This window comes from Panicum hallii, chromosome 4 (assembly GCF_002211085.1).
Source record: "Panicum hallii strain FIL2 chromosome 4, PHallii_v3.1, whole genome shotgun sequence".
NCBI classification, from domain to species: Eukaryota; Viridiplantae; Streptophyta; class Magnoliopsida; order Poales; family Poaceae; genus Panicum; species Panicum hallii.
In genome coordinates this window covers 50,663,661-50,687,654 of record NC_038045.1, presented here as the reverse complement: position 1 = coordinate 50,687,654, position 23,994 = coordinate 50,663,661, and the positions used below count along the sequence as shown (strand labels likewise).

Sequence of the window (23,994 nt, the reverse complement as noted above, 5' to 3'; positions counted from 1 at the left end):
GAAGATGGGGGATGTTGCTGGGATGGCCTTATAAAATACACCTCTTTTTATGTTTTTTTAGTAAACCTCTTTTTTATGTATATATTAATTATATATGCCATATTAGTCTAAATTAAATGTATTAAACTTTGGTCGAGTTTATATAAACTAAATATATTAACATCCATAATACAAAAATAAGGTCTTGTAAATGCAATATGAGCATTTCTACAAATAACTAGTTGGTATCTACGGCAAAGGGGAAGTATTTTATTAAGTAACTCCGATTCGGTATATCTCTGGCTCAAAAATCTTTATATGATTTAGAGTTTCTAGGATAAAATCAGTAAATGATTTGAATATATGAATTTAATGATAATATTACTAGAATTTCTCAACCAAATACCTCCAATACGCCATGATTCCAGCCTCAAGAATTATCAAAGGTAGGGACGACAACCTAGAAAAGTTGTTAAATCTAGAAACCATTCTAGACAAATCCTGAACTGTCTCAAATGTCGCATTGCAAGTTGGAATAGTTTATATGCTCCCTAGACATTCCATAAGACCATACCACAAAAGTTAATATATGAAGAAAAATCATTTATCCTTTTTTCCCGCCGCATGGCAGGAGAATATATACTGACTTGCAATTGGGCAAGGACGATTATTATTTTTTTGGTATATTCCACATCCCTTACAAGTTATCTATACATACAATGTGTTCTTGAGAACAAACAAGTACAAACATTCAACATACAAATGTTTCACTCAGCAAGACGAGGTTGCAACCAAACTAAAATGAACAATGCGTAAAACCATCTTCTTAGCTGCTTGCAGCCGTCCAATATAATCACTTCTGTAGTAGTATAAGCTTTGAGCGACGACGATGGACCTCCAAAGCAAAGCTAAAACACCACGATGAATGGCTTCACTCTTCCAGTTCCAGTTCCAGGTGACTTGTAGCATACCTCCTCGATCGATCTTGCCTGGAACTATATGAAGTTTTGTACGATAACATCCGAGCGAGATTTTGTTGTTGTAGACCAGTATAAATCCTAGTGAAATTCTTGCGCTCCAAACCCAGGTGAGAAAAATATAAACCCCGAGCGTTACCCTGCAAGGAATTAATTAATAGCGATATATATACCTCGTCAGAATTCAGAACCGCCAAATGATAGCCTGAAAGAGATGCTATTCAGAAACCCGTATCGTTCAGGGAGCGTTCGTTCCTTGGCGTCACGGACTCACGGGCGGTGATGGAACAAGGCGACGCAACCGCCGGCCGCGGTGAGGGCGGCCATGGCCCACACGGTGGCGGCGGCGGGCCAGGACGGCATCGCCGCGGCCACCTTCCACGCGAACATCACGGTGAGCAGCGTGCACAGCGCCCAGACCTCGCGTCGCAGCCGCGCCCTTCGGCCGTTGCCGTCGGCGGCAGCGGCGTCCCCTGCGGGCGGCGGCAGGCGCTCGTACGCGCGGAGGCAGCGGAAGAGCAGCAGGAGCGTGGAGTAGCTGGCGGCCACGAACGCCGTCGTGCCGGCGTCCCCCGCGGCCGCGGCTCTGTAGGCGGACACAGCGGACGTGAGGGTTAAGGCGACCAGCCCCGTGCCGACGAGAACCACCGCGCCATCGGCGCCGCCCCGTTCCATGCCGAACTTGGTCGGATACTATCTCGCTGTCCTTAGAGCAGGCGAAGATGCCAATCGACTTATTTGCCGACCTTTTGGACGTTCAGGGTTGGATCACTTGCATTTATAGACTGAGAGCAGTTGGCCAGGTACCGTGCGCCGTAAGCAACCGCCGAGTCTTCCACGACAAGTTATAGGATTTGTTTGACTAATGATTAGCTATAGCTAGCTAAAGATTAGCTACCTATTTATTATCCGGATGTATTTGGATCCACCAACTAATGGCTAATTGTTAATATGAATAGACCACGCTATCCCTGTGTTGGAAAATTCAATAGAAGAGTTGGGGTGTAATACGATCTTTTGATAATTTTAGCTGGGATTAGTTGGGTTCAATCAGCTAATGAAATAACACTGTTTCAATTATCTGGAATATCATTAGCTAATTCATTAGCTGACCTATTTGGATCCATAATAGCTAAATTTAGCTAGCTAATTATTAGCGGAGGATTCATACAGAGCCATAGCATTCGCAAAAAAATAACTAAAAATAAAGATCAACAGCGAACCGTATAAGGATGTCTTTCATCTTATCAAACAAGTAATCGAAAAGTCAAACTTGGAAGCCAAGCCACCGCGAAACCGACATAGGGTCTGTTCGTTTCCCACCCTATAATCTAAACTTTAGACCCATCACATCAAAGAGAATCTTGCTATTTAGAAGTATTAAATAAAATCTGTTTATAAAATTTTTTGCACAGCTGTGTGCTAATTCGCGAGACAAATTTAATGAGCCTAATTAATCCATAATTTGCCACAGTGATGCTATAGTAATTATTTGCTAATCATGGACTAATATACCTCATTAAATTCGTCTCGCGAATTAGCACTAGGGTTCTGCAATTAGTTTTGTAATTAGACTTTATTTAATACTTCTAAATGACAAGATTCTTTTTGATGTGATCCCTCTAAACTTTAGGTAGCTGGAAACGAACGCACCCATAGAATTTCTGAATTTGTTTGCAAGGATAGGTTGGACCAAATTTAAAAGCTATCGAAGCGGAATGGCGAGTGAAGAGCTCCGAGAGCCACTGGACGCCAGAAATACAGTGCTCAGAGGGGGAAATATATGCATACCACATAAAATTAAAGTTCCGATCGACTTCGTGCAGAGATCAAAAGAAGAAGAAAACAGGGAACTCAGGTCCAGAATCACGAAAGCGCAGCAACCTACAACCAGAAAAGGAAAATGCTTGCCATCAGACTCAAACTCGATGATGTAGATAGGTCCTATATGGTTAACGGAAAAGAATCTGATCAGTTGTTATGCTGCTGCAAATGCGCACCTCTAGTTCTCCGGGGAAAGTCGTTCTGCCTGCGTCGTAGGGGGCAGATATTATTCAGAGCAAGCAAGCAGGGCGATCCGATCCATTACTTGTCGAGGGCGATAAAATAATCCGCCGCAGCTTCAGGGGTTGATCAGAAGCAGGGCGCAGAACCCGGCTCCCACGGTCGTTCCGGCCTCCATGACTCACACCACGGACGCGACGACCGGCGGCATCAACGGCGCCACCCTGGCCAGCCGCGAACATGGACGTGAGCAGCGTCGTCAGCAGCCAAACCGCGGCCTTGTTGGTGTTCCTGCCCCTGCCGGCCTGCTCCCCGCGCTCGAGCCTGCGGCAGAAGAGGATCGCGATGGCCCCGTCGGCGGCCGTGCGCCCGCCGGGCGGGTCTCCCCGTACGTGATCTACTGTAGATGGCGAGAAAGGAGCTGCACGTCAGGACGGCGATCGAAGCCCGGCCAGCTTCGTAGGGACGAACGCCATCCCCGCCCGGCCGTCTTCGGCCGGTGCGCCGAAGGCGACCGGGGCGAGTATAAATGGTGAAAGGCGGCTCGGAGAAGCGTAGAAATGGAAACCAGATGATTGCGCCGCATGAGTTGATCCGTACGTCCACACACTGGATCAAGCGGGTTTGGCTACGACTACCGCGAGGAAAACTCAAAAGCCGATGCCAATAATTTCAACGGCTGGTCTGCTACCTGGTGGCAGCCCTGCTGATCTCGAATTCCGTTTCGCCTCTTCAGAATAACCCGGGCCTGTTTAGATCCCCTCCAAATTCCAACTTTTTACACTCTCTCTCCATCACATCAATTTTGGGACACATGAATGGAGCAGTAAATGTATGTAAAAAAATAACTAATTGCACAGTTTAATTATACATCACGAGACGAATCTTTTAAGCCTAGTTAGTCCATAATTAGATAAAATTTGTCAAATACAAACGAAAGCGCTACAGTACTCCGGTTTATAACATTTGCAATTTGGAGAGCATCTAAACAAGGTCTGGGCGTAAAACGAACATCGTATCGTATCACTGGAGATGCTCAGATGCACATGCAACGACGCTTGGGAGAAGAGGCGGCGACCGATGACGGCGAGGGATGGTCATCAGCTCGTCGAGCATAACTGCAGTCCGCCGCCGGCATCGTCCCAGTCATCCTCGTGGAGGACTGCTCATCGTCTCGCCAGTCTCTGTCCCTGTCGACGACTGCTCGTCGACGACCTCACTATTTTCCACCATCGAAAAGTCAAGGCACCGCGAAACCGACATAGAATTTCTGAATTTGTTTGCCAACCTTCAGCTCGCGAAACCGACATCGAAACAACACCCACACGCAACAATGGCGGCGCTGTGCTTCGCATGTGGGGCTCCAGAACTTCCTGAGAAAGAAGTGGGTTGAGGAGTTTGTGCTGTCGAGGAGCTGGGGCAGCTGCCCACCCTGCGGTATGGGGAGCTCCGCCTCTGCCCTCGTGTTTCTTTTATTAAAAACAGGGCCGAATAAAGACGAAACGTTCTAACGAAATTCCTCACGCTCACCGACTCACGATGGTCGTAGCAGGAAAAAAATTGAGCACTAAGAGGCAGACTCGCCACATAGATTCGTCAATTGGAGTCTACTGGCATAGTCGGAGTACGGCCTACACGGTGCCACTTACATCCATAAGTTTATGTCTAATTCTTCTTTTGGTATTTTGCAGTACCATCAGATTTCCCCTTCGGCAAAGAAGACACATGTAGTGTGTTCTTTGTCTTTGTTGCTTTGTAGACTTTGACGGTATATGATCATCTTAGTGCTTTAACAAGCCGCTGTTTGATTGGAAAACACAAGCCCATGCTAATTAAGGACGTCGGTGAAACAAGGCGACGAAGCCGCCGACCGTGGTGGCAGCGGCGAGAGCCCAGACGAGGAGCGCGGCGGGCCAGTTGGGCATGACGGCGGCGACCCGCCACGCAAACATCACGGTGAGCAGGGTGGACAAGGACCATATATACCGCGCGTCTGAGGCGGCCCTTTCGGCCGTTGTCGGCGGCCTCGCCCGGCGGCGCGCGCTCGTATGCGCGCGCGGAGGCAAGCGAGGAGCAGCAGGAGCGCCCACGTAGCCGGCGAGGACGAAGGCAATGGAGGCGGCGTCCCCCGCGGCTCGGCACGCGGCCGCACCGGACGAGAGCGTGAGAACGAGAAGCCAGGCATCAACGTGCGCGTCGTTTCTCTGAGCCATTGCATGCCAGCAGGCCGGCCGGCCGAGTGTGCTCACTTGTCAGGGATTGGTAATTTCGGATCGGAGAGTCGTCTTTCTCATGGTTGCGGAGAGGTTATTTATTAAATGGAGTACATTTACGAGTATAGCGCAAACGAGGAGAAGATGCTCCTTTTTTTTTGACAAGGAGGGAAGCACAGTCACAAAAGTTTTCGGTACGTAGGTACGACGAACGTGGTACGGGGGATGTTAATCGATAATTTTAAATTCCCAGATCGTAGGAGGTATACCTCTTCGGGACGTTTGGTTCGAGAATGGGATCATGATCCCCGGATAATTGGGATGATTTACCCAAAACGTAGCTAGATTGCTAGCATCTAATTCTTCAGGGGGTTATTGGTAAAATTGATAAGGCACAAGAATTAATTAAAGAAATATTGGATGCTTTGGGGGCCTTATTGCAAGAACTTCAAGATCTCAGCCATGGCCGACGGTGGCCCTGGCCTTCATGCTCGCGGCGTTGTGGCGCATGGGAAGCTCCGGCGAGACGGGGAAAATGGCGCATGGGAAGCTCCGGCGAGAAGGGGAAAATGGAGAGGAGGCGGAGGGGGGTCTCGGGCAGGCGCTCACCGGTGTCGAAGGGGCCTGTGCTGGCCGGAGACGAGATGGCCGGCAGCAGCTCCGTGGGCGGCAGTGTCCGGCGATGCAGGGGCGACGAAGACCAGCAGAACGGGTTCAGCTCGACAAGGGGGTCGTCATGGTGGTGTTGGATTGGTGCGGCAGCGGACGAACGTGGCGAACCGGAATGGCGAAGGCTGGCGGCGGTGCTGCCAGCCGATGCCCCATCCTCCTCTCGGTCCAGCTTGTCCCCTCCTCTCGGTCCAGTTTGTCTGGGACGGTGTCCCGGCCACGGTCCGTCATCCGATCCGCGATCCGGAATGAAAGTTAAAAAACAGGGATCACGGCTACGATCCGCGTTCTGTGTGACTATGGAGGGGAGATGCTCCTTGATGCCTTGCATGCCAAGGTAAGGATTCTTAGCTTGCATGACAAGTAGCGAGGTCAACGACAGCAGTCATCCTAGCTTGTCGTCTACTGATTGCTGGCCACCAAGTGATGAAACCACTCGGACAATTGGACAAAGCAGCATAATAGTAGTCTAAATGGAATAGTGGTTTCATTGACGCAAGGCATGGAATTCATTCCTCGTCTGAACGACTTGACCAGGACTGCATGCATTCCTTTATACGTTAAGATGAAGTGGCACCAGCTAGCACTGGTTGGACGGTCAGATACTCATATATACTGCGCTCCTGATCAGATCCACGCACGTCGGACGAGCGCAACTCTTTCGATGCGATTGCCGATTGGTCAGTCGATCTTAATTACTCAGGTTCAACCTCTAGCCGGAAGAACGTAACGGACAGAAATGCCTCAAAAGCTAAAAATGCCGAAAGAACGGCCAAAGCATACTGCAAAAGTGCCTAACTGACCGCCACGCACCCGACGGCTTGTTGCTTCCTGCTGTAGCCTTTTTCCTTTAACAATCGTCGTGCCACGTACCGGGCTCACCGTCAAGCCCCTTCTGTCATAGCCACGTCGGCGCACGTAGCTGTACTAACGGAAAAATAGGATGCACGTGGTTGGAGACAAATAGGATGCTTCGTGGACAACTGAAAAGACAATCAAGTTCTACCACGAAGAATCTAACTATAACCGAGCAATGCTTGATTTACTCAGCATGGCATTTTCCAAACAATTAGCGACTAGTTTTATATTTGATTAGATTTTGAATCAATTTTTCTCCCTTCCACTGGTTTGCTCCTCCGATCCTGTGCATTTCTTTCTCCTCCTCCTCCTCCTCATCATCTTTTGAGGGAACCACTTTATCTTTTCCCATGTTGATTTATTTACGTTGCGAGCTGATCTCCAGTCTTAGCTACTTTGTTTGTGGGCGTGTGGTCCATGTAATTGCCTCTTTTATTTTGAATAAACTGTCTTTGTTGGTACTCTGCTTGTTAGTAATTTGGATCTAATTCATTCATATTCCTAATTTTTTCATATTTTAAGTATTTTTTTTCTTGTAGTCGCGCCTATTATTTTAAATAAAAAGATTTAGATAACTCCAAATATGCACTAGCAGATAGTAGGTTATACTTTTACAAAAAGTTTGGTACTAGTTTCGTGTTTTCTGATCTAAAATGAGTTAGTCTTGAATTTTTTAGATTGAACCATATTCTTTTAATTTTAAAGGAAACACTAATTTTTATAGTTTAGGGTTAAAAATCAAATTATCAAGCTTGTTGAAGTGTGGAAATTGAACTTTCCCTTTACCCTTTTCTAGATGGCAGGCCACAGTTGTAATTGGGTGAAAACTAAAGCAAAAGGAAAAACAGACGATTGTTAACTTGATACTCCTTACAGCATCAGTGCCACCATGGCAGAGCCCAGTTGACAATATACCATGGAAAACGTTCCAACCAAATATGAGGAAATAGCATCGCGATGTGTGATGTGGAAAGGTATTATTATATCGAAAGATACTTGTTCTCCCCGCGACTTATTGCGCACACAACTCAACTTTGCACTTGGAAGAATACAATAGTCCAAGCGCATCTTACAAATTCCATGTACATTTCCAAAAGAAGTTGGAAAGATCAAATACACACAAAGATTTCTGGCCTACATATGGAACTTCTGAAGAAACTGAGATAGGTAACACTACTGAAGAGAAGACGATAAGCTTCATTCACTCCTGCCGTAGTAGTGTCGCGTGTACGAATGAAGATGCCACACTCCGGCATCATACATCTCTCTCGACGAGATGCAGGAAACCTACAAACCACACAAGCCATCATGCTACCTGCAGTCAAACAAACATGAAGTCCATGAAAGCGCTTACGATTTGCACGGAATTAAGCAGAATCAGTTGGCCGGCCGCATATGTTACCTCTTCTCCGTTAGAAATTATTCAGCGCTGGGGATCATCTATTCTGCTGATGAAGACGAGTGAATCTGCACCTAGCTCACTGCTGGCGGTGGAGAAACAAGGCCCAGAACCCCGTGCCGGCGGTTCCGGCGGCCATCGAGTACACCACGAAGCCGACGGGAGGCGGCATCAGCGGCGCGACCCGGGAGGCGAACATCGCCGTGAGCAGCGTCGTCAGCAGCCAGACCGCGGCCCTGGTCGTCGTCCGGCCCCCGCCCCCTTCCTCCCCGCGCTCGAGCCTGCGGAGGAAGTGGAAGAGCAGCGCGATGGAGGCGTAGGCGCCGGCGACGAACACGACGGAGCGCGGGTCGTCCCGCGACCGGTAGATGGCGAGCGCGGAGTTGCCCGTCAGCGCGGCGAAGCCGAGCGCGGTGAGCAGGCCGTGGCGGTGGAAGTCCATCCGACTCCGACGACCACTCTCTGGAGGCTGGAGCGCGGTGCGCAGCAGCTTGGCGGAGCTAGAGCCAACGAGGCCTGACGACAGCAACCACGCTGCTTTTATAGGCCCGTCCGGGATGAATGTTTTGGTGGAGGTGACGTAATGCACAACATATTCGTCGTGTTTTAAAACGAAACCCCTCGAAAGTTCGAGAACTATTATTTCATCCGAAACAAAGGTCTGGAACTGTAGAGAGTTTTGAGGATGTTTCTGGAACAAGCACGCAGACGAATGCCGGCCCCACCGCCCCACGCTGCCGGTCACGGGAGCGGAGCCAGCAGCTATGTGGTCGTGGAGGCCGAGAGAGACCGTCACTTCCCGCCATGGCCCCGCGGTTGGCTTGGGGACGGTTGCCGAGTTGGGCACACGCCGGCGGCGCCGCCGCTGCGACCGAGGACGAAGCCAGGTCGTCTACATGCGTGGATCACGGACTGCTAAATGACCACCAGGAAGACGAGCTCGATTCGAAATTTGCCGGTGCGCTTGCTGCCCTCTTTGTTCGCTGAATGCGTCCATCCGGTTGCGCATTGATGTTTCTTTTCCAAAACCGCCTCTGCTTCCAAATAAGTCATGCTTTTGACTTTACTGCATAAACTTGGACTAACGTTAGCTTTGAAAATATGTTGGTAAGTAGAGTTGAACCTGAACCGCTATTGTAAGATCCTTCAGCCTGTTGTTAGATTTAGGCAGAGAAAAAAATGGCTCAAAGGACTTGTGGTCCCGGTGGAAATTCTGGCTTAATTTGTGCCCGAGGAAGAGTGCGGAGCTCGTCACTGATTTGAAAAAAGGAAGTAGATTCGTAATCATTTGCCGAACAGGATGGGAAGACGTAGGACGAAGGAAAATAAACGAGCTTCAGCATGGAAGCAGCAGGTGCGCGGCTTGCGAGGGACACTGAACGAAGCCGGCCACGCCCCAACCCGCCGGCTGCTCAGGGGCTAGCGAACATCGCCCAGAATCCACCGCCACGGCCCAGACGGCGACCCCGACCGCCGGCGGCATCAGCAGAGCCACGCGCGACGCGAACATCGCGGTGAGCAGCGTCGAGAGCGCCCAGAACATACATATATTCTGCACGCAGCAACGGCTGGCTAGCCATTCCCCGCGGAAACGGACTCGGTCGGTGCCGGGCCGCCGGCGGAGGTAGAGGACGAGGAGGATGTCCATCCAGGCCTCAGAAATAAATAAAACGCGTTCGCCACCACCGGCCGGGCCGCCCCCCGCCGGCCCGTTCAAAGCGAGTGGGCCTAGACGCTCCAGCGGCGGAGCCGGATTATTTAATTTCTAGATAATAATAGCCAGTTGTGGTATGGGCCGGCGGAACGTTCTTCAGGTTTGAACTATACTACTGATTTAGAAAGTCAGCCTGGGCGTTCGGTCTGACCGAACCGAGCCGATCGGTTCTTCGGTTCCTGTAGCAAATTCGGTTACCAGCGATTTCGGGTTCGGTTAATCGGCTCGGTTTCGGTTATAACCGAACTGAATCACCGAGAACAAAATCAACAGTCAATTTTTTCGGAAATTTAACCATCAAAATCAACAACAAAATTTTCAGAAAGGAGGGATGGGGAGTGGGGAGTGGGGTGGAGGGATTATAAAGCTATTGGGCTAGGCTGCGTACTGATGCGCCTTCAGCGTAAATCCGGTTACATCGGTTATTTCGAGTACCCGAGGTCTAGAACCGAACTATTGGGACAGTAGAAATCCAGAACTGAAGTGGTGACCGACGTCGGATAATTCAGTTCGGTTTTTGTTTTTCGGATAATTATGCCCCAAGATCTTTGTTTAGCCACGCGGCGAGGTCAAAGGAGACCGTTGCTTGATATAAGGCTGGTGCCAATGGGGGGCGGTACCGCCCCCTGTTGCTCCAGCCCAGGTGAGAGCGAGGCGAGAGGGAGAGAGAAGGCGGTAGCACTACCGCCGGGTGGGAGTGGGCGCTATCGCCCCGCTCTCGCCCGCGTTGGTAGGCGCGCGGGGGCGGTAGGCAGGCGGTAGCAAGGCGGTGCGCTGGCGTCGGGCGAGAGTGGTGAGGCGGAAGTGACGTGGCGCGTTTCTATTGGTCCAAGTGGAGATTGAAATGATTAAATTTGGAAAAGAAAAGCTGACGTGAAGAACAGAGAAGTGAGAGCTGGTACTGTAACCTATGCATTGAAGGGGTAGGGTGAGAGCTGACGTGGCGGGACGATATCTACGCCTGCCACTGCACTCAGCCTAATGTCGTTATACTCAGCGGGGCAGCTATCCTGCGACCTTTCGGCCTGCTGCGCTGTAGATATAATAATGCCGTTCGTCTTTGCCGTAGTGGCAGCAGCACCGGAGGCGGCAAGTGGCAACGGTCGATAGAACAGACCTGATCCAGATGGTGAGCAGGGAGCGGGCTGGGCAGAGTGGCCACAGATGCTACATGCTGACCAATTTCGTTTTATTGTGCCGCTGATGTCGCATAAATTTACAAGCAGGGCAGTATATACATAGTATATATATACATACACAGAGCTGCAAATACTAGTAATAGAAGTGGAGGGAAAAACTAGGAATACTACTTATATACCAGAGAAGGGAGCAAGCCAAAGCCAGCAGTAGTAGTGAAGTCTGAATCTGGAAGCTTATCCATGGACGCCTGGCTGAGCAGAGGAAACCGCTGCGCGTGACGGCGGCGGGACCACGGCAGGCGATGGAGCCCCACCTCCCCCCGGCGATGCATCCGTGCCGTCTTCTCAGCCCGGGGCCAGCAGAGCGAAGAAGCCGCCGGCGGTGGTGGCGACGGCCAGGCCCCACACGACGGCGGCCGCGGCAGCGGAAGGCATGACCGCGGCGACCTTCCACGCGAACCCCAGCGTGAGCAGCGCGGTGAGCGGCCACACGGCGCGCCTCGCCCGCTCCCTGGCCGGGGACCCCGGCGGCGCGCGCTCGTAGTCGCGGAGGCGGCGGAAGAGGAGCAGCAGGGCGGCGTACGAGGCCGAGATGAAGAGGACGGAGGCGAGGTCGCCCCCGGAGCGGTAGAGGGCGAGCGCCGAGTTGGCGGTGAGCAGGCCGAACCCCGCCTTCGTGGCCCAAGTCGGCGCGAGGTTGCGGTTGTCCGCCATGGCAGGCAGAGCTGCTAGGCTACGAGCGTTGCCTGTGGGGATGGGGATTGGGGAGCACAGCAAGCGACTCTGATAGTCTGACGTAGTGATGTTCACAGGCTTCCCGAGTGTCTATGTGTGGTCTCGGGTCTGAGGCTGACGTTAACTACGATTGCCAACGGTCGGTAGAGAAGCTGAGGCAGATGTTGAGCAGGGAGCGGACTGGTTGCCGGTGGTGCGTGCAACGGCGAAGTGGTTCCAGCTGCTGCTACAGAATAGTTTACCAGTGCCTTGCGATCGTCTTCCTTTGGCACTGCTCTTGGAGCGACGCGACATCTGCGGACGGTGCATTGGGTGAGCAGTAGGATAATGTGCGGGGACGGTGGTGGTGGAGCGGCCCGTTGACACTAGGTCCACCGGCTAGCTGCAGCTCGAAGGCTGTTTTCGGAGATTCTAAACCGTTCTCTATGTTATACAGAGAAGATTCCGTTCTCTATATGTTCCAGCAGCGTTCTCTAAATTTTCCTCTAAAATAGAGAACGCTACAGATTTCCTCTATATATAGAGATTCTCTCTCCTCTTCTCTATTTTTTTTACGTTTTAAATATTGGATTAAATAAAAATAAAATATGTCCATAGCATTTGAGGTATGATAAATATGTACGTACAAAAATTTGGAATAAAATACATTTTTAATATAGGGTTTAATGTATAGAGAACGAGATTTAGAGAACGTTGTTGGAGAGAAATGAGATATAGAGGAGAGAATCTTGTAGAGAAGTCTGTAAATGACGGATATAAAGAAGGATACAGAGAACGACGGTTGGAGATAGTCTAAGAAAAGAGCAGAGCAGAGTGAGGAGCTCCAGAATTCCCCTCCACCTTTCCATGCCTGAAACAAGACGGACAAGTAGCACTCGCAGCCTAGACTGACCCAACTAAAGTTGTTTCTGAAGATAAAAGCTCACAATTTGATCGTAGTAATCTGCTTTTGCGTTTCTTCAGGGACGAGATGCTTCGTTGCCTACATTCTGACCTCAGCTGGAGTCGCGCCTCAAGATTCAGATTCGAGCGTTGTTTGCCAGATTAGTCCCCATCTTACCACGATACGACGACTTGACGACTTGAGTTAGCTGCCACGTTGTAGCGAGGGCAGCAATGTAAATGAGTCTGGTAAACGGGGGTATATTAATTTGATCCTGCATATTTTTCTCTTTTGGATAAGGTGATCCCGCGGCTTGGTCGCCAACAATTTGGGCGCGACTTCAGATAGGTGCCACTGCACATACCGGTCTAGTCTGGCCATGGCCATTCACATGACAAAGTACGCAGTAAGTAATTTACAGAGAGGTTACACAACCAAAGTCAGCAACTAGCACGGCTACAGCGCTAACAGTACTTCTCTGTACATGCACACAGACCCAACCAAGCCCTGAGGCACTAATAACTAAACAAAAAAAAAAAGAAAAGAGGCGCTTCATGCTTGGACGAACAGAGCAAAGAAGCCTCCGGCGGTGGTGGCGACGGCGAGGCCCCAGACGACGGCAGCCGCGGCCGCCGAGGGCATGACCGCCGCGACCTTCCAGGCGAAGGCCAGCGTGAGCAGCGTGGTGAGCGTCCACACGGCGCGCCTCGCCCGCTCCCTGGCCGGGGAGCCCGGCGGGGCGCGCTCGTAGTCGCGGAGGCAGCGGAAGAGCAGCAGCAGGGCGGCGTAGGAGCCCAGGACGAAGAGGGTCGAGCCGGGGTCGCCCCCGGCGTGCCAGGCGGCGAGGCCCGAGTTGAGCGTGAGGAAGCCGAGGCCGGCCGCGGCGACCCAGGTGCCCCCGCGGTTGCGGTTCATCTCCGCCTCTCGACTTTTTACCGGTGTGCGTGTGTGGAGAGTGGGAGCCTGATGACTTTATCCGTTGACGCGGCCACAGCCAAGCCCCAAGGGCGCGAGGCCAGCCATGTATATCGTGGCGCGTGCAGCACACAGACACAGACAATCTCACGGGGGAAACCAAGTGCTAAACGGCCCGACATCCGATGCTCTCGACACGCCGCCGCCCTTCCCGTTGAACCGACAGACCGCCCGCCGGCCAGACCGACGAAACCAGGGGTAGAAATCGAACCGCGACGATTGTGGGCGGCGCCACCAGGCGGCTCTGAGAAGCGTCGTCTCCAGCACCCTGCCACGTCCGCCACGGTCGATGATGGAAAGGATATGCTCGATCCATCGATGTTGTTTTGTTACCCGCGGGGGGCCTAGTGGAGCAGCGTGGCGTGATTACCAACCACTACGGCTCCACCAAGTCAAGCGACACAAGACGCGCGAATTTCATCCGCAGGGCAGTGGAACTGTGTAAGCTGGCGGTCGTCGTGAGACACAAAATAATTAAAAAAAATGATCTCTAAGTCTCAATGAGGTCCAAATATCAGGCACGTCGCCGTCCAAAACGAAAAGGCTTTGCAGGAGCTTTATGAAAACCACAAGATTCTACGCGCTTATTGGGCCACGTCAGCAACATCAACTGGGCCGGTGACGGACAGAAGCACGCGGCTGGACAGAAGCACCCGTCTACACGCTTATTCTGGCGCCACTTGTTTAGATTTTCTACTTTTTGTGCGTGGTGGTAATAAGTTCAAAACACACACAAAAAAAAAAGCACGCACACTATCTGCTTGGGTGATCCGTCGGCACCGACCTAATCTATCCCTGTTCATGACTCGAGGGCTAATCTGCTGGTAGCACCAGTTGAGGCGGCAAAATGGTAAAGTTTTCATTTGACCAACTTTATGCCTCTCACGCTGGGCCGTAGCAAGGCATCACCGAAGATGACAGAAATAATTTCCATCACCCGAAGACTGCGATCAGCTTATGAACTTCTCCTCCTCCCGCGCCGCCCACCATCCTCATCTCCAGCGACTCCGGCCGTCAGATCCGCCCACGCCCCCGCGTCCCCTACACTCCTCGTCTTCGGCGGCAGGAGCCGCCGAATCTGCTGCAATCAAGATTCACCGCCATCTCCGCCACCATCTCCATCACCGGCGAAGCTTGCCATACTCCCCCGCCGTCTACCCCGGCCACAACCCGTCGCTGCCCAAGGACCCTCCCTCTACAGTTAGGGAACATCACCTGTGACAACCCTAACCCCCAAGACCCCCAAACCCTAAGTCCCCGACCCTAACCACGGCGAGGAGGTTGGTGAGCACCGCGAGCTCGATAAAGAAGAAGAAGAAGAAGCTGCTGGGCCGATTGGGCTGAATTCGCTTCGTTTCAGGTGATGGCTCGCATATATTATCGCACGAGTGATATATAGCCACGCCGTCTCACACTTGCTTGTCGTACACTATTATCCATGAAATTTAGTGGCTGTTGAAACAAATACATAGATTCTGAGCGGTGAAAAAAATAGACTAGTCTAACAAAACAACATATAGCTATATAGAGTAAACTAGTCTAGACGGGGGTGCAGGAACCTGCTTTGTGCGGTGCAAGATGGCGGCTCATCTTCGATCAACTAAGAAAAATGCCTAGAAGCCAGCTGCTAACGTCGCCACTATCACCGCCCACACCACCGCGGCCACGGCTGGTGGCATGAGCGGCACAACCCTGGACGCGAACATCGCCGTGAGCAGTGTCATCAGTGCCCACACAGCGTCCTTGATCCTCCTCCTCCCCCTCCCCCCCCTCCCCGTGCGTCGTTGCGACCCTGCTCAAACTCGTGGAGGCAGAGGAAGAGGAGGGCGAGCGCGGCATCGGCGCCAAGCATGAAGGCGATAGAGCCCGCATTGCCCCAGGAGCGGTAGACGACGAGCGCGGAGTTGCAGCCCAGGACGGCGAAGCCTATCCCGGCCAGTGCCGGCTGCTGATCCATGTCGGAGAAGACAGCAGAAGGACATGATGTTAGGGTAAAGCGGCTAGTCTTGTGCCCCCGTGTCGCCCTCCCTGGTGGCTTGTGGGGCTCCGCCGCACCCCCACCCACCCCCTCCCATCGGCTGCCTCCGGCGGCGGCTGGCAGCTGTGCCGAGATTTACATATATCGAGATATAGAAGTTTATTTATGTCGAGGTTCAAAATCTTGATAAAATAAAGAAAAATAAGAAAATCTTTCATATTTCCATTCCTCCCCTTCTTCCCTCCCCCCTCTGTTCCCCCGTCCTCGCAAACCTCTGCCATCCTTCCCTCTCCGTTCGCATTCTTTGGCTCTGGGGAGTGAGTGGGGCGAAGGTGAAAGCCAAGGGTCTGCTTGCATGCTGATGACAGCGATGCCCTCGGGCATCGTTTACCTTCTTGAAGATGTCATTTTTTTCCACTCCCGTCCTCTCCGGTGTGCTTTCCAGGCGAAAGCCTTGACCTCGAGGTCGGACGACTACGACGCCAGTGGCATTGCTCCCTCCTTTGAGGTGTTGTTTTGGAAGCTGCTGGTTGCTGATGGAATCGTTGCCGAGCTTCGGTCCTCCTTCGAATGGTTCTGGTGGTGGTTGTCTGCACTCCGAGGAGAGTTCTTGCTTCTGTGCTTGCCTGCCTGCCTTCGCCTTTATTTTCACCTCATTTGGGTTGCACAAGATGTCATCTGGCGGATGCTTTCCCGCCCCTCTTCGCTGGCGGATGTTTTGTCACCCCTCTTCGCTGGCGGATGCTTTGCCGTCGTCGTCGTGCTGGTTGTTGATTCGGGCGGATGCTTTGCCGCCTTGGTTCATTGGTCGGGTGGATGCTTTGCCACCTTTAAATTTGGAGACCTTTTGCAATCTTGACGTTGGTGTATCTTTTAGCATTTTAGCAGGTTCAGTTGCTTGGTCGCGTCTAGATTTGTAGGTTCATGTGAGTTCCCTCCTCGTTGTTCTTGCTGCTCTTGTTTTGGTGTTAAAGTCGTATGCCACTTGGTGGTGCTTTGTAACCGTCTTAATATAGCTTCTGCCTATTAAGACCTTAAAATTGTATCGACTGTATTATTTTTCTTTTAATAAAATACGTGCTCACACACACCTTTGCAAAAAAAAAAGACAATGGAAGAGGGAATAATGGTGAACCATCGGGGGCACTGCACGGTTGCTGCTGCCTGTGCCGGCCACACGCGGCTCCTATATTTATAGGAGAGCGAGAGCACTGAGTGGTTGAAAAGAATTGGTGCTCGAAATCTAACAGGGGATGGGGTGAGTTAGGCAATTCTAAAAATTTAATCTATGGCTTAAACTTGTTAGCATAAAATATAAGCCAAAATATATTATCTAGATGTGCAACTAAATTCAACTAGCGTGAAAATTTTATCCCAAAAAGTTTTGCAACTTATACCCAATCCTAGCAAGATAATACACTAAGAATGTAAAGGCACACAAGATTGCAATAAGAAATGCGGAAGCTTAAAGAAGGGGATGAGAGGAAGTAAACTCTTGACGTGCGGATTTATCCTGTGGTATCGGTAGGCACAAAGCCATCCCTAGTCTACATTGTTGAAACACTCACTAAGAGTATTGCTTCCCGGTCACCAAGTCTCTTCCGGGACTGTTCTTGACTTGCCACAAAGGCTTAGCCACCAAGACCCACGCCAAGTCCCTAGTCACCTTGATGCCGTCTCCACTACGAAGTTTCTCCATGAAGGAAGTGGGTCTGCACGTCCCCCCGCACAAAACAGTCGTTGCCGCTCCACACGAAGCCGGAGAGACGATGACTTGCCAGCGAGGCACCAAGAATTTCAACGGGCTGGCACACCGAGATACAAACTTTAGTTCGCTCAAGAATCAGCATACAAGGCAACTACACTTTGCACTCACTTACAAAAGCTTGTGCTAAATGTAAAGATGTGATCAATGTACTCTTTAATAGCTCAGAGAACTTCTTCTAAGTGCAAGAAGCTTCTCACGAACTCCAACGGTCTCAAATGATCCGGGGTGAGGCCTTATATAGGCTAGAAATCTACTCATAGCTATTGCATGCTTTTTCACTAAAAAGTCGGTTAAGACGATCGACATCGTCGGTTTAACCCGTCACTTACAGCCTACCCACTGGCCGTTGAACTCCAACTGACATCTTCTGCTGGCGTCATTGCACCGACACCTGTCGGTTCAACCGGTGTTGAAGATTTTGCTTGGAAACCCTTATGGAACCAAAACATACGTATTGAGTAACCACAACACACTTGCACCGACACCTTCTTTTGCACCGCCGGTTTAACCGGTGTCTATGTTATTTCTTCACTTTATTGCCATGTTATCTTCCCATTGCACCGATGACTCCCTTCTTATATCGTCGGTTCAACCGGTGGTAATGAGTTCTTCTGCACTTGATCGTTGTTCAACTACCAATGCACTGACCCGTTATATTCCGGGACCGTCGGTTCAACCGGTCTCTATATTTTTACTATATTTTGGACATCTTGATAGAGAATTGGATCATCTTGTATATGGATTGGATTTTTTTCTATATGACCTAGAAATCCTACAAAATTAATTTTATCCCTATAACCTAAAAATTCTACAAACTTAAACTTATAAATTTGTTAGTTTTATTAATATATTGTTACACAAGTCCTATTAATATATTATTACACAGCTATCAAAATTATAATTATATTCTAATAGGCGTTTGCTGTAGACGCGTTTAGTTTGCTTCTTTGATCGTCAGACAGGACACGTCCACGTTACGTGTTCAAATAGAACTTTGTTTTCCAACTTATTATTATCTTATGTTTTAATTATATATCGTATTAGATTTATACTAAATTAAATTTGAATAATTTAACTAAATTTACAATTAAATCTACCATAAAAAATATATGTTGATAGTGCATATATTGGGTAGTATAGTAATTGCTGTATTTTTATATAGATTTGGTTACATTTACTAAATTTAATTTAAAATAAATCTAATAGAACATGTAAATAAAAATAAAAAAGTATTATTTAAAGTTTGACTCTGATGGGCGATGGGCATCCATGAATCCATCCCCTGATATCACCGTTGAGTTTGCTTCGTGGCGCCAGGCCCCAGCCAGTTCAGACGAAGCATCAAGCTCTCCATGATTCTGTTTTTTTTTCCTTTTCTTTTTCAAGGAAAGATATTGTTATGTGAATCCGACAATAACGTGCAAAAGCGATAAGAAGGTTTGGAAATTATGCTTCCACGACTTCCTCCGGTTCATAGAAAATTACTTATCTTCGTGTACAACGTGTGTCCTGGCGCTAGCATGCGTATGCAGCAGTATTCAAAGCCCCCGTGTGCACAGAGAGCACAGCCGACTTACCGGAGCGGCGCCGCCGGCCATCCATCGCCCTAGCCACCGCCTACCAGAGGCGGCGCCGACAGCGCCCAGTTAGCTTAACACCGTTGATTCACCAGCTTTTAAGCAGACTTGACAGATCGGGTGGCCGTTGGCGTCGTGGCTGGGCATGTTGGTGGTGTAGGTCTTGCGTTGCTGGTTCTGGTTGTTTCCGTAATTGGGCCGCCCCTGTTGGCCACGGCCACGGCCAGAGCTATTGCAACCACCACGTCCGCGCTGGCCACAAGAACGCATCTGCTGGCCACTGTCACGACCTCCTTTTCCTGCAGAGTTAGCTGAAGAAGTGGAACCACCACCCGGTGGAGTTCTATTCTAGTCCCAAAACTCAGCAGTTGAGAGTACATTTCACCCAAAGAAATTGGTTCTACCCTAGTTACAAGAGCAGAAGTTATAGGATTGTAGTCCGGATCAAGGCCATTAAGAATATAGGATACTAATTCTTCATCATCTAATGGCTTCCCTGCAGCAGCCATCTCGTCTCCATGTGACTTCATCTTACTGTAGTACTCATCTCGTCTCCAAGTGACTTCATCTTACTTTAGTACTGGGAGATCGTCAAAGAATCCTTCTTGGTAGTAGCAAGCGCTAAATGAACATTTGACAGTTTGCACGCGAGTATGGGAGGCGAACATGTCTCCAATAGCCTGCCATGCTTGGGCCGCCGTCTTCGCGGAGGCCACCTGCGCAAGGACTTCCCTGGATAGAGATTAGAAGAGAAATCCTAGGACCTGCTGGTCCGAGGCGAACCACTCCTCGTAGACCGGGTTAGATACCAGAGCGATCTTGCCATCGGCCAGCTTCTCGTCGACTTCAGGATCTGGAGCGACAGCCTTGCCGTTGATGAAGCACTCCAGCCTCGCACCACGTATGGTTGCAAGGACTTGCGCGCGACCACATTGCGTGATTCTGACGTGTGAGCTTCTCGGTGACTTGGAGCCCGAGAAGCGGATTGGTAGACGAAGAACTTGACGCCATGGAATTAAGTTCTTCTTGGCTCTGATTACCATGCGAAAATCAGAGGTGCAATAGGAAGGTGGATGGAATGTTGTCCTAGCTTCTTAGGTGCGACGGCTTCGTGTTAATAGATTGCGCAAGAATATTGGCGTAGGAGTTACATATATAGTATGAGAGAGATCAGCCGTACCCTACTAGGTTACATATATTTATAACAACTTTATTTACAGCTCTAAGCCTATCTGATCACGCCTCATACTATATTTGTTATATTGCTTGTTTAACTCGTCGAACCGGCGGTGATGCCGTTTCTGACCGGCGGTGATAGGGTGTTGCGTAGTAGTGCAACTACCCATCTCGGTCACAGCTGAATGAAGTCGCTCAACCGGAAAGCAGCCTTGAAACACGGGTTACACGCTTCTACATGAGTACAAGACGAGTGCGGAACTCCCGCCCTATGCTACATTTAAAATTTGAATCGAAGGCTGAATTTGCCTCTAAGATATTGGTCGTGCTCTTACTTTAACTATTTTGTTTTATTTTAATTCTATTTTTTAGCCGACCAGGGTAGCGACTGTTTGTAGTATCTTGATGGGACGTTGCTGTTCCTCCTTGTACCTCCTCATGATCGAGGCCTGTTCATCTTTCTTCGTCCCGGCGTTCCTTCCGTGCTTGCCTCCTACACCTACCTCTGACGACAACCTATTCCTCGATCGCCATCGGTTTCACGCCTTTCGTCGCCCTCTGCTGTGCTGCTAACCGGGCAAAGCCAGGCGCTTCCCATGCCTCCCTGCCGAAGATGTGACAATGGTTGAACCGTCGGCAGATGAGTTCTGACAGTGCTGTGACTACGTAGTACTGTCGTCGGTCGGCGGGCGACTGTCTGACGGTGCGCCGTGTGGACGTCATCAACCGACCGAACTGGCGCCGCGGCGGTGCCGACGGTGGGCCTCGCCGAGTTCGTGGGCCGGTGCGAATGCCGTGGAGCAGCGTGTACGCGCAGATTACTCGAACCTGGTGATCTCATACGGCGCCGTGTGAGCAAGCAAGCCGGATCATCGTCGTTTCCACTGATCCTGCCACGCACGCCCGGCGTGTGATCTCATTTTTTATAGTACCATTTGGTGAACCTGAAATCCTGAATGCTCCTGTACTGTACCAGATGTGCCAGCAAAGCAATTGCAACTGGACTCCGATTGGGGTCCTGTTCAGCTTCTTCCGCGACGTGGCCTCCACTCGGCTTGGCATGGAGCGCACCAACAGGCCGGCGGCAGTCGGCTGAGGTCGCGAGCAGCCTATGTGACCTCGCCATTCGGCGACGGGAGACAAGGACCCTGCTCATAGGATGTACAGGTCCCAAATTCTGAATCGGTGCGCACTGGCATTTGATCTGCTTCTCTGCTCCGCTTAATGCGCATCTTGCTGCCCGAAGAAATCGGTGCTTACTAACGAGAGTGACGACCCCGGCTCAGCGAGTAGTGACTTTCCAGCTTCCACTGAACGCTGTCCAGGATTCGGGAGAAGGGCAAAAGGCCAGTAACAACATGGAGCACAGGATGGGCAAATCAAGTTTACTGTCGCCCGTAGAATGTCAAACTTACGGTCGATTTCCCATCGATATCTCCTTTCCTTTTGGTTTTTCATCCGCGCGCCTCATTCTCCTTTTGGATTCCACACCATATCCTCCCCGAGTGCGTTAGCTGCCAGCTACGTATGCTCCCACCCAAAACCATTCTCGTCTCGGTTCATACAACGACAAAATTATTTCAAGCAGAATTTTACGTGATAAAAAAATGTTCAGCAACATAAAACTAGACAAAAGAATTTAGACACAAAAAATTATGCTGAAAAATTGAAACAAAGCTAAAAAATAATCCGAAGAAAAAGTTCTGCAAATTTTTTAAACAAGTCGTCAGAAAAAATGAAATAAAAATTTGAGAACAAAACTTAAGAGAAATTTTTTTTTTGGGGGGGGGATTTCGGAAGAAAAAGGTATGAACAAAATCCAAAAAGGTAAAGTTGGAGCAAAAACTTTTTGGAATGAAAAAATCGAGAACAAAAGTTTTAGAAAAAGAATGGAGAACGAATGTTATAGCTACAATAATAGATCGGGGGTAAAATTATACAGTTAAAAAGATAGGAGTAAAATCACCATTCGAGTTTGAAACAGGTGCAAGAACGCACAAACCCGTTAAATAAAAGAACAGAAAAAATAGAAAAAAATGCGGACGACCCGAGCTCGCCGGGGCTCGCCGCCACGCTCCACAGTCTCCGCGCGGATCCGGCACGATAGAGCCCGCTGGGCCCTACTGCCGCTCCCTTGCTCGCCGTTGGTAGCAGTTACTCGCGGTGGGCCCGCGCGCCACTCTGAGGACTGGGGCGCTGGGCGTTCCTTCCTCGCCGTTGCCGGAGATGCGAAACTCCCTGCCGCGCGGGGACACCGCGCCGCCTTCCGCCTGCCGTTGCTGAATGCCACCAAGCTCGAAGGCCAGGGTGCTACGACTAGGAGCGCCTCCCGGCGGCTAGAGGGTGCGGGGGTGGGGCCCTGAGCTACTCCGATGGCCAGCGGACGGAGAAATCATGGTCCAAGGACAATGGAAATTGGAAGTGAGAAAAAGATAAGTTAGACTAATGGGAGAAGATAAGGGTATCGGATGGGACACGTGATCGACCGTAAGTTTCGAAACTTAGGGTCAAGGTCGCTAGCAGAATTAGCTTCGGGGCACAGTATTGAGGAAAGCAGAGAAGCACACAAGACATCGCGGCTCCAGCCTGAACAAATGTGGACTGCTAATTTCTTTGCTTTAGTAAGGAAAAAGAAAAAGAGAAAACATCGGATTCAGCCGCAATGGTCGCACGGAGCTACGAACAGGAAGGTCCGAAGGTACAAACTGTGGATTCCGCGGGATCGCGGTTCATCAGGGAGAGTAATTAAGCAAGGAAGAACGCCCAGAAGCCGCCAGCCGCGGTCGCCGCTGCCATCGCCCAGACAACGGCGCCGGCGGCCGGCGGCATGAGCGGCGCGACCCTGGACGCGAACATGGCCGTGAGCAGCGTCGTCAGCGCCCACACCGCCGCCCTGGTGCTCCGGCCGCCCCCGCCGGCGTGCTCGAACCTGCGGAGGCAGAGGAAGAGCAGCACGAGCGCGGCGTCGGCGGCCAGCACGAAGGCGACGGAGCCCGCGTCGCCCCAGGAGCTGCGGATGGCGAGCGCCGAGTTGCAGGCCAGCACGGCGAAGCCGATCGTGGTCAGCGCCGGCTGACGGTCCATGGCGACGCGCGGCTGTGGAGACCGGAACCGAGGACAGGCGGGTGTCCGCGGGCAACCATGTGCGAGCGAGGGAGCAGGTTCGCTGCCTGACGCGCACCTCTCCGCTTTTATAGGCCGCCGGAGCACGGAGAAGAGCCGGTTCTGCGCGGTCCCTGTCGCTCGTGTTAGGTCCCATTTGCAACCAAGTGGTATAATAGTGAAAATACTGAATTTTTGTACTAGTCCATCCAAATATAAATGCTAATGAGTGGATTAAAATTTAGATAAAATTTAAAAATTTTAGCATAAATATGATTGCTAATATGTACTAAAATTTAATTAATACTTAACTTTAGCTCCTTCAAACAAACCGCTAGTATTTCTATTTGACGAGTTCAAACTTTTCAGTTCAACGGTGCTCGCCCTGCTGGCGGACGCAAGCTGGAAACCGCAGGGGTTGGGGGTGGCGGGGGCTGCCTCCCAGCCACTCCATAGTGTGAACATATGTCCAAGAGGGTATTAGTAGTACAAACTACAATTTGTCAAATTGCTCGCTTCAGCGCGCCATACGACGCCTTCTCTTGATCTCTTCTCCACTTGATATAAGAACAAAGAATGCCGCCCTATAGTCATGCCCCACCATCCGAAGAGAGATCCACTTATTAGTTCCCCGACCAAATTAAAATCATCTTTTTTTCTTTAATAGAGACCAGATGTTAGAATAGCCCCCTGCGTCACTGGACGCTAGGCCTCAGGAGTACTCTGGCCGAGCTGCTTTCCATTCTAGCGGAAGTGCAACCGTCGAGAATCGAACCATGGAGGCGCGCGCGCTCGACAGGGAAACGACAGAGGACTCTGATGGCGACTCATGGACTGGGAACGAACGC

General features: G+C 50.6%; 5 protein-coding genes, 1 non-coding gene and 1 pseudogene across 10 annotated transcripts; all 7 read right to left on the bottom strand.

Annotated features, from left to right (window-relative positions):
* Positions 1 to 626: 626 nt before the first annotated feature.
* On the bottom strand, positions 627 to 3,460 carry LOC112889717. 4 transcript variants are annotated; one of them, XR_003228169.1, is made up of 3 exons: positions 2,957 to 3,460; positions 2,748 to 2,840; positions 965 to 1,096 (listed from the first exon to the last, which is right to left on the bottom strand). XR_003228169.1 is itself a non-coding variant. In XM_025956473.1 (2 exons), exons 1-2 carry the CDS (start codon positions 1,629 to 1,631, stop codon positions 751 to 753), a joined length of 747 nt encoding a protein of 248 aa, XP_025812258.1. In that variant the 5' UTR covers positions 1,632 to 1,850; the 3' UTR covers positions 627 to 750. The 4 variants fall into 4 exon arrangements, 3 of the variants coding, with proteins under 3 accessions (XP_025812258.1, XP_025812259.1, XP_025812260.1); XM_025956473.1 differs by lacking the exons at positions 2,748 to 2,840; positions 2,957 to 3,460 and adding an exon at positions 1,231 to 1,850 and having other exon boundaries at positions 627 to 1,096; XM_025956474.1 differs by lacking the exons at positions 2,748 to 2,840; positions 2,957 to 3,460 and adding an exon at positions 1,212 to 1,815 and having other exon boundaries at positions 964 to 1,096.
* Positions 3,461 to 4,792: 1,332 nt separating this feature from the next.
* LOC112890638 lies at positions 4,793 to 5,173 on the bottom strand (annotated as a pseudogene).
* A 2,466-nt stretch (positions 5,174 to 7,639) lies between these two features.
* LOC112890159 lies at positions 7,640 to 8,642 on the bottom strand. 2 transcript variants are annotated; one of them, XM_025957032.1, is made up of 2 exons: positions 8,103 to 8,642; positions 7,640 to 8,015 (listed from the first exon to the last, which is right to left on the bottom strand). In XM_025957032.1, exon 1 carries the CDS (start codon positions 8,539 to 8,541, stop codon positions 8,179 to 8,181), a length of 363 nt encoding a protein of 120 aa, XP_025812817.1. In that variant the 5' UTR covers positions 8,542 to 8,642; the 3' UTR covers positions 7,640 to 8,015; positions 8,103 to 8,178. The 2 variants fall into 2 exon arrangements, with proteins under 2 accessions (XP_025812817.1, XP_025812818.1); XM_025957033.1 differs by having other exon boundaries at positions 7,640 to 7,987.
* A 2,265-nt stretch (positions 8,643 to 10,907) lies between these two features.
* LOC112889590 lies at positions 10,908 to 11,853 on the bottom strand. Its single transcript, XM_025956307.1, has one exon. It carries the CDS (start codon positions 11,664 to 11,666, stop codon positions 11,298 to 11,300), a length of 369 nt encoding a protein of 122 aa, XP_025812092.1. The 5' UTR covers positions 11,667 to 11,853; the 3' UTR covers positions 10,908 to 11,297.
* Positions 11,854 to 12,829: 976 nt separating this feature from the next.
* LOC112889583 lies at positions 12,830 to 13,790 on the bottom strand. Its single transcript, XM_025956300.1, has one exon. The coding sequence runs from the start codon at positions 13,483 to 13,485 to the stop codon at positions 13,123 to 13,125; it is 363 nt and encodes a 120-aa protein (XP_025812085.1). The 5' UTR covers positions 13,486 to 13,790; the 3' UTR covers positions 12,830 to 13,122.
* A 5,430-nt stretch (positions 13,791 to 19,220) lies between these two features.
* On the bottom strand, positions 19,221 to 19,359 carry LOC112891309. Its single transcript, XR_003228528.1, has one exon. It is a non-coding gene; the product is annotated as a small nucleolar RNA Z247 (small nucleolar RNA).
* A 2,622-nt stretch (positions 19,360 to 21,981) lies between these two features.
* On the bottom strand, positions 21,982 to 23,226 carry LOC112890023. Its single transcript, XM_025956850.1, has 2 exons — positions 22,729 to 23,226; positions 21,982 to 22,630 (listed from the first exon to the last, which is right to left on the bottom strand). The coding sequence occupies exon 1, from the start codon at positions 23,126 to 23,128 to the stop codon at positions 22,790 to 22,792; it is 339 nt and encodes a 112-aa protein (XP_025812635.1). The 5' UTR covers positions 23,129 to 23,226; the 3' UTR covers positions 21,982 to 22,630; positions 22,729 to 22,789.
* Between the last annotated feature and the right edge of the window lie 768 nt (positions 23,227 to 23,994).

Bases quoted from the DNA above. Each gene is read 5' to 3' on its own strand.
- LOC112889717 (XM_025956473.1), bottom strand. From the start codon at position 1,631: ATGGAACGGGGCGGCGCCGATGGCGCGGTGGTTCTCGTCGGCACGGGG. The intron at 1,097-1,230 runs GTGAGTCCGTGA...AATTCCTTGCAG, and splicing joins GCCTTGTTCCATCACCGCCC to GGTAACGCTCGGGGTTTATA.
- LOC112890159 (XM_025957032.1), bottom strand. From the start codon at position 8,541: ATGGACTTCCACCGCCACGGCCTGCTCACCGCGCTCGGCTTCGCCGCG.
- LOC112889590 (XM_025956307.1), bottom strand. From the start codon at position 11,666: ATGGCGGACAACCGCAACCTCGCGCCGACTTGGGCCACGAAGGCGGGG.
- LOC112889583 (XM_025956300.1), bottom strand. From the start codon at position 13,485: ATGAACCGCAACCGCGGGGGCACCTGGGTCGCCGCGGCCGGCCTCGGC.
- LOC112890023 (XM_025956850.1), bottom strand. From the start codon at position 23,128: ATGGACCGTCAGCCGGCGCTGACCACGATCGGCTTCGCCGTGCTGGCC.